Here is an 8,804-nt window from a genome sequence, read left to right on the forward strand (position 1 = left end):
CTAGTTTTCATCCTTCTCTTCTGTCCACTCTTTGTCTAAGACTCTTACCCTATATTTTCCCGTTAAAGGTAAGTTTAAATATTTAAACGTTTCACTTTAAGAGATAACCTTGGTTATTTCTGATCTTAATATCCCTTATAGGAAATTATGTTAGGTATAGGACAGTTCTTACTGTCAATTATAAATACTCCAAAATATTGGAGATACACATTAATTTTTAAGAGAATATTTAAATGTGCACTTAACTATTTAAGATGGGTTCCTTCCCTAAACAAACCATTGTCTTAGAAAATTCTTGATTTGGTTTTAGACTGAATTTTGAGTTCCAGAAAGCAATAACAAGGTCTTGTAGTTTAGAACTTGTAAGTTAGGGGTGCCTGTGTGGCACAGCGGTTAAGCGTCTGCCTTTGGCTCAGGGCGTGATCCTGGCATTAGGGGATAGAGCCCCACATCAGGCTCCTCCTCTGGGAGCCTGCTTCTTCCTCTCCCACTCCCCTTGCTTTTGTTCCCTCTCTCGCTGGCTGTCTCTATCTCTGTCAAATAAATAAATAAAATCTTAAAAAAAAAAACAACTTGTAAGTTAGGTAATAAAATAAAATTCAATTTTGGAGGTGAACTAATTTAGTTTTGAAACTAATTTTAAGAAGCAGTGACAGAAGAGAAGAAAGTACATTTGAAAAATTAAAATCTTTCATGTAGCTTTTTAATTTTTGAGATATGCTGAGCTTTTAAAATTTCAACACTTTTCTTGTACTTAGATGCAAGAATACAACTATAACAAATACATTATTACGTCAGCAACTTATTAATGATTATGTAGTAGAACCTAAGAGTCACAATTGGGAGTTATTGGTGGGTGAAGGATTTAGAAAACACTTGTGTCTGCAGAAATTAACTGAACCATTAGGCTTCCTTAGCCTCTGGATTTTTCTGAAACCAGGTAATTAATGAAATGGGGCACCTAAAGTTTTCTGTAGCAGGGACAGCTTCCTCCATTCTGCTAGTGTAGAAAATGAAATTTCATTTTTTTTTTTGAAAACTCATGAGGTAATAAATTATGACTCTCCTTTAAATGACAAATTCCTAAGAGTATCAACTTCCTCCCCTGCATCCTAAATGCATTTTATGCATGTGTAGTTGGGATTTGCATGTTTGTTTGTTTTTTTAAAACGTTCCAGAGTGTTCAAACATTCACACTGAGGGGTAATCATCACACCACAGTTGGTCAGGATTGATTGCAATTGTAGAAACAGAACCTTTATCTTTTCAGTTTTAACTTTCATCTTTTAAAAATCCATTCAAGCTTATAGAGTGTAATTAGTGGAAGTTACAGAACCATTGCATCCTTTCGTCATTGAAGTCAATTATTACAACCCGTATTTCAGTCTCTTCTAGCTTATTGAAAATTGGACTTAAACTGAAGGTCAAAATTATGGTAGTATTTCTATTTCATTCAAAGGTCCACAGTTTGTATCTAGGCAGAAGTTACTAAGTACATCCCCTTAGAACTAAATGATGTCTGAAGCTAGTGGTAGAAATAAAAGTCTCTGCATTCAATGTAAATTTTTAGAATTTGGGGAGTTAGAAAAGGAAGAGGTAACCCCAACACCTGCTCTTTTACAATAGCATTTAACCTAATGTTGATCTGGGAGAGCAGCGTAAGACGGTATCCTGGGATATAATCTTTTAGCTCGCAGGGTCTAGCACCTACTGATGTAGGCATTTGTTGTTGATACAAAACTCTGGAGTCCTCTAGTTTTAGCATCTCTTTAAAAACCATCTTTCTAACGTCTTAACTGTATTTCTGTCCGTGTTGGAAACTTACAGAAAATGAACCTAATCAAAGAAGCAAAACACTATTGTCGGGAAGTAGAAAAATATTCCAGTGGCACAGTGGCTGTTCATTTCATTTGGTGTTTCACTGTGTCGGTGACCTCAGTAATGGCATGATGATATTTTTCTGAAGCTGACTTGAATTCCACCAGATGCTTCTCATAACTTTTAATGGCTGCTTGAAGCTGCGTTTTCTCCACTGCTCCCAGGATGGCACGGAAAATCATATCTATGCCAAGGCCAAGAACGGCAACTCCTATACTACCAAGGAGAGAAGCTCCAATTTGAGCTAACACAGTGACCAACTTGTTAATGATGCCAGTTGTGACATTTGAGCCCACAAGTTTAACAGCTACGGCACTGGCTGCCGAAGTAGCTTCTCCCAGGATGACTGAAATGACCTTTTGTACTATTGCAATTTTTTCTGTTTCCCTTTCTTTAATATCCTGAAGTTTTCTGTAAAGGGTTGGCTCCAGCTTATCTTTTAGTGCTTCATCGACCTTTTGCAATTCCTTTTGGATTTTCATCATGGCTTGGATGATGATATCACAGTTTTCTTTGATGGTCCCATCTCTTTTCATCTCAATAGAGGCCAGGCTGCATCCCAAATGCATGTTTAAAACCTCAGTCAGTTTATTAGTGGCATGGAAGCTGTCAGACAAACAGTCAAGAAGCTGCTGGTGAAGACGGTTTACTTCCTGCCTTCTCCGTGGGTTCTCTGGGTAGAGGAAGTCACTCTGAGCCATATTTCAAATATAATCTCTGAAAAATAAAGTAGTAAATCTTCACTAAAAAATGTGAGAAATACCTGCTGTCTGCGTGCGTTTGACGAAGAAATCTTTTACTTTATGAATAGAAAAATAGCACCGTTCTATCTAAGGAATTCCTCAGAAAATTCAACAGGTTCTTTAAAACAATTATTTTTATGAAATTTAGAGTCAGTGTATGGAAATGTGGGTAACAATGCAACCTACTGATGCAATAAAGAAGGCACTAGTTTTTCGTGGTGAGAGAAATCCTAGATAGGAAACATCTGTGTTTACCAAGCATCTGCTTATTAATAAATAAATGTGATTATTTCCAAGTTGTATTCAGTAAGGTTTGACATAGACTGCAGTTTGATACGGTTAGCTCTTGTTTACCAGTATTCCTTAATTTTCCCAAACCCCGGTCAACACAATGAGTAGACCTACTAGATTGATTTCTCTAATATTTGGAGATAAATTATAGGGCCAGAAGAATATTAAGATCTCTGAGTTTACAGGAATATTAATTTCTAATTTTGTTTATATACTCTCATCTTAATTTATAATATTCAAGTCACTCTATGTGTCTACAGGCAAATTATTTGTTCTCTAAACCTAGGGGACACCAAAGGCAACACACATATTAGAATCTTTACAAAAAATTTTCATGTTAAGGGTATATCTTCAAAATCCTTTAGATTAAAATCTCTCCTGGGGAGAGAGTGGGCATGGTGCAGGGGACAGTGCGGTTATGGCTATCTCTGTGGTCTCCATTTGCAAAGCTTAGAAGTTAAATTATTGAGACCGGTTTATAATGCAGTAGGGCCCAGTGAGGATTAGCTAGAATTCGCCTTAGAAAGAAGATAATGCCATTTCACAAAAGTATTAAAGAGGAAGTAGCTCGAGGACACCACAGAATGAATAAAATGAATCAGGTAGGAGCCTTCTCGTGTGTGCGCTTCTGGCTCAGAGAACCACGCAGAGAAAAAAGGAACAAGAACGTTCTGAGTATATTTGGTTAAAAAATTCGAGCCCTGTAAGAATTATACTACAACATGCGTACCTTGAATAGGCTTACTATGTGCTTGGTACTTTTATTTTTAGTTTAAACTCTTGGGAGAAAAGAGAAAATGAAATCTGTGTGGGGGCTGGCACATTCTCTCTCTCGAGTAAACAATATCCTGATGAATTTGGGCCCTCTCTATTCTGAGACCATGGCTCTTAGCCTAGATATGGGGGATCTCACAAGCACGGAAAAAAGGAGTGAAGACGTTTTTCTCTCGAGAAAGTAAACATGAAAATAGCCTATCCTCCAAGTCATAAAGATATAAGTTGGAAATAGAAAGGGGAAACATTTTTTAAAATGGATTGGGAATATCATCATTTATGCTGTTCAGTTTAGAAAAATGCCTTGGTACCCCTGATAGAGTAAACTTTATCACGGTCAGAAATTCATTTGTGTCTTTGAGTCAGATCCAGCACACACGCACACACACACACACACACACTCACACCCATATGCTCACACCCATGTTACACAAATTTCCACAAAACAGTACTTAGAAAATACCTTAATTTCATTTAAAGAAATTGTTGAGGATTTATTAAATATTCCCCAACTCACCATTGGGTTGCAAACTGTACTTCGATAACCACAAATCTGGACTTTGTTTCTCTTTTTTCTTCTAGAAATTTTCCATTCAACTTTTTTCTTTTCTTGGCTCCTAGTTCAGATATTATCATGAAGTGAAAACTCCAGTTTCTTACTTTGAATTCAGAAGATCATCAACTACAGTCCTATTCAGATATTTAGGTGAGAGGAGTCTTTCTGAGCCTGAGAAAGTGTAATATATCTCCAGCAGCCATGATCTGCCATTATCTGAAGGGATAGCTTCCAGAAAAACGTGGAAGGTAAATGTGGTTCTATTTACCTAACGATGAACAGATTGAGAGACGAGCCTTCCTCTTGAGAGGAGGTTGAATCCTTCCAAGTGGTCAATTTCTTCCCAGTTAACTCATTGTTTTTTAATACATCTTGACAAATTAATCATAAAATAAAAATAAACCAGGATGCTGTTTACTTGAAGAGAAAATGTACCCAGGTTCTACACAGATATAGAGGACTCCATTTTCTCTTTCTTTTCTTCCAAGAGTTGAAACAAAATAAAACTAAATAGGTGAGATTTTTTATGTTTTCAGGAAAAGGAACGATGACACTTTTTCCTCCCCAAATACTAAAACATTATAAAAATAATATTAATCACTGTTGTACAGGTACAAGAGTAGATGGAATCACGGAACAAAATAGTTCTGAAAACAGACCCTTCTCTACATTTAATATATAATAAATATAGACTCTCAAATCGATAATAATGAAATCATTGTTCTATAAATGTTCCTTCCTGGCATAATGGGCTAGTTTTGGGGGTTAAAAATTAATTTAAAAGAGTTAGTGTAAGATCTGTAAAAAAAAAAGATAAAATAGCCAGAAGAAAATGGATAATTTTCAAATGTCTATATGGAGGAGGGCTTTACAAGCTTAAAACCAAGGGAAAAACGTCACACAAAAATTTGACGGACAAAGATGACCATGTAAAAAGAACTAAAATGAAACTGGGAAAAATGTAAGGAAAATGAAGTATGACTTTCTAAAGACTGTTGTTTTCAATAAGAAAAACAGTAGTTATCTAATAGCTAAATGAGCAAACACCTCTGGACAGTAAAAGACAGGTAGTTAATTAATTGATGAAAAGACTTCAATCTTACCAGAAATTAAAGACCCAGTACTTTTTCGATGATATTTTCTTTCTTTTACACACCCAAGCCCTGACACGTGCACTTTTATACCAGTTTCCAGAGATCTATAATTTTGTGCCAGTAATAAGTTTGAGTAAGACATCATGATGTCCTCAGAATTCCTTTTCAAATCGAATGAAGAAGGACTTGTATTTTTCTGAGTTGGGCTTACCTTCCTAGCTCCTTTCTCTTGAGGAAGGGCTTTGGGAGGGCTCCTTATGCCTCCTAGATCTTCAGCAGGCCTGTCACCATACCTTCCCAGGACTGAATACGGTTCAAAATTATTTTCATCCCAACAGTGAGATGTTAGAGAATTAGGTGGGGGAGAGGTAGGGTTTGAAGGTGAAACTAATGAATTATTTTTGGACAGGTGAAATTTGAAGAGCCTGGTGAAGGAAGCAGTTTAATAATTCAGTAACAGTGTGTCTAGTGGACTAGTACCTTAGCGTGCATAAGGTAGCATGCTGGGCTCTCTAGAGCACACAAAAATGAAAAGGACATGGTCCCTGCTTCTATGGCATTTTTAATCCAGTTACGTAGTTAAGACAGACTTCAAACTACTTGTTGAGTTAAAAGTATTATGTCGTTTGAAATTATAGGGTTGGTGCTTGATTTGTGCAAATTCAAATTTTAAACAACGCACAGGTTAATATGTATTAACACTAGGGCCATATGGAAACATTTAGTCATCTAGGGAAGGTTAATATTTGCTCCCTTCCAAATTGTTATTCTTAAATTATGCTTGATATTTAGAAGATTATACATCACATGCAAAAACAGTTGGCCACGTGCAGCATTTCCAGGATTGCCCGTGACAATTTAGCTGACTCTCAAATTGCTTACTTCACGCAGCAAAACAAAAGCCTTGCAATTATTTGGAACCACCCTTCTCGAAGATCCTAGTTGTTACTTAGGCATGCCACAAGTGATGTCTTACCTACATCAAATACCAGTAGTATTTACCTAAGAAGAGTTCTGGGCCTTATACTTTTCCCTATCTTATATTTTCAGGTGTAACATTTTAAATATTGACTTTGAAATTCAATCTTTTAAAAATCATTTCTTTTGAGGTGCCTGGATGGCTCAGTTGGTTGAGTGTCTGGCTCTTGGTTTTGGCTCAGGTCATGATCTCATGGTCCCGAGATCGAGCCCTGTGTTGGGCTCCGCGCACAGTGCAATCTGTTTGTCCCTCTCCCTCTGATCCCCGCCCCTGGAATGAATAAATAAAATCTTATAAAGATGTAGTAAATAAAATAAGAATCTTTTTCTTTTTCGTTAGGCTCTGTACCCAACAAAAGGCTTGAACTCAACGACCGTGAGATCAAGAGTCCCATGCTCCACAGACTGAGCCAGCCAGGCACTCCTTATAAGTCATTTCAAAGTCACTTTATAAATGAATTTTAAAGATTGCAGCCTACAGGTAGCTAAATGGTATTCTTAATCCAGTTCTTACTACCTGCACCTTTGTGTGGTAAATGTCATTTTTACATTGTTATCAGATGATGATAACAGTTCTCCCTCTTTATGAAAAGTTCTCTTTGCACAGTTACCATTCGCTTCTGAACTGCAGTTTGTACTGTTACTTGCGTATTTTGTTGCTGTGATTCGTGAGGTAGGCTCTAAAGAGCCCTAGGGCAGCCTGACGGAGAATTGCTGGCCAGCAGGCGGCGCTCTTGCTCTCCAGCATGTCTAGTTCACCCTAGCCTTTGCTGAAGCACCAGGGCTTTCTTGTTGCCGTATTTGGACTGTGGGGGTGTAAAATTTTATTTGATGAGAGAGTTCTGTTGCTCTGCTGCTAAAAGGAAGTTTGGAAATCACATGTATTGTTATTGTGTATGTAACATTACTCGTTATTTACACACAAAAAGAAACTTGGAAATGCTGACACCAGTGGTCGGCATGTCTTCGGAAATCGGAATGGAAACAAAGACTAGCTTCAAATGGATTCTCACTGAAATTAACCTTGTCAATTTTGTTGACATAAGAAGTCAACATTCAAGGTTAAATAGCGTATAAGAAATAGTAGAAATATATTGATGATTGTTTCTAAAAGTTAAGATTTATTTAGTGACACTGTAGAGTTGTTTTAGTTTTTTGGGGGAAGGCATCACCTTCCAAAATGAAAATGTATTGATTATCACATATTCAAATAAAAAATTCTCAGGATACTTTCGTGAAGAATGGTAGCTAAATGTCAAGTGTTACAGAAATTTAAAGAGGGAAATGATATCGGGGTGATTAGGGGAAGCTTCATGGAGAAAGTGACATGTGATATGCGTTTTGATAGATGGTAGAATTATACCATGAAGAAATTAAAAGGAAAAGACTTGATAAAACAGTACTTGAAAGTCAATACAACTAATATATAAACACTTTAAAGAAGGAAGAACACTCATAAACTTACCATCTTAAATTTTTTTGGTTGTTCCTTTCTAAAGTTTGTTTAGATGTGGAAGTATTTTTACCAAGTTGTAACAATCGTGTAAAAACAATTTTCATCTTATATTAATTTACTTAAATACCTTCCCAAATTCTTAGTTGTCTAATAATTTTATTATATAAAATATACCTTAAGATATCAACCATAATTTAAGAAATACCCAATTGTTTCCCTATCACTGTATTGTAGTGGGCATTTTAATACACAGTTTTTCCCCCTTTTCAATTATCTGGATTATTTCCTAAGGATAAATTTCCAGAAGAATTGTATAATCCATGGGAATTAAAGTTTTTATTACTTTTGATAGGTATTGCAAATTGCATTACAAAACTTTTATACCACCCTCAAAAATAAATTTTTATAGCAAGGCACTGTGTATGTTTCAAAGCCAAAGATGGTTCTGTTAAATATATATTGTTAATTTGTTAACAATTTCAAAGTTAAATTTCAAAAAGAAGAGTTTTTGCTTTTGTAGAAATACATAGTATGTTAATGAGGAAATGATACGCATGATCTCTGAGATTGGCTTCCAAATAATCTGGAAGGGAGTGTGGAGTAGGGTTACAGAGGAAATAAGATCAAGCTTGTTTGGAAAATTTTTGACGCTGGGTTATGGGTACATGCCAGTTTATTATTTTATCATCTCCACTTCTGTGTATGCTTGAACTTTTCCCATAGTAACAAAGAACGAGAGACAAGGAAAACATGTCTCAGCCTCTAATGTTGAGTCAGTCACTCGTCCTCTCTGAGGTTTTGTGCTTCTCCCTGATGTCACTTTCCTCATGATCCGTATTGGGTCCAGCTACTCTGCGATTATTTGGGAATTTGGGAATAGGGGATAGGTGAAACAGAAGTTTTCAAGAGAAAATAACAGCTACTAACTAGTTCTGAGACTCCTCCTTTAATTTAAACCACAACCCTGACCTTTAATTACAAAAAAAAAAAGAAAGAAAGAAAGAAAGAAAGAAAGAAAGAAAGAAAGAAAGAAA

The 8,804-nt window shown here is 36.2% G+C and overlaps 1 protein-coding gene across 1 annotated transcript in view; it reads right to left on the reverse strand.

The window, feature by feature from the left end:
- Window positions 1-692: 692 nt before the first annotated feature.
- Window positions 693-8,804, reverse strand: part of SMCO3 (single-pass membrane protein with coiled-coil domains 3) — an 8,948-nt gene continuing 836 nt past the window's right edge. The window contains exon 2 of the mRNA XM_008707029.2: window positions 693-2,595. Within this exon, the coding sequence (XP_008705251.1) occupies window positions 1,902-2,579 (678 nt within the window). The 5' untranslated portion in view covers window positions 2,580-2,595 and the 3' untranslated portion in view covers window positions 693-1,901. The remainder of the gene's footprint in view (window positions 2,596-8,804) is intronic.

This window comes from Ursus maritimus, unplaced genomic scaffold (genome assembly GCF_017311325.1).
Source record: "Ursus maritimus isolate PB19 unplaced genomic scaffold, ASM1731132v1 scaffold_26, whole genome shotgun sequence".
Taxonomy (NCBI): domain Eukaryota; kingdom Metazoa; phylum Chordata; class Mammalia; order Carnivora; family Ursidae; genus Ursus; species Ursus maritimus.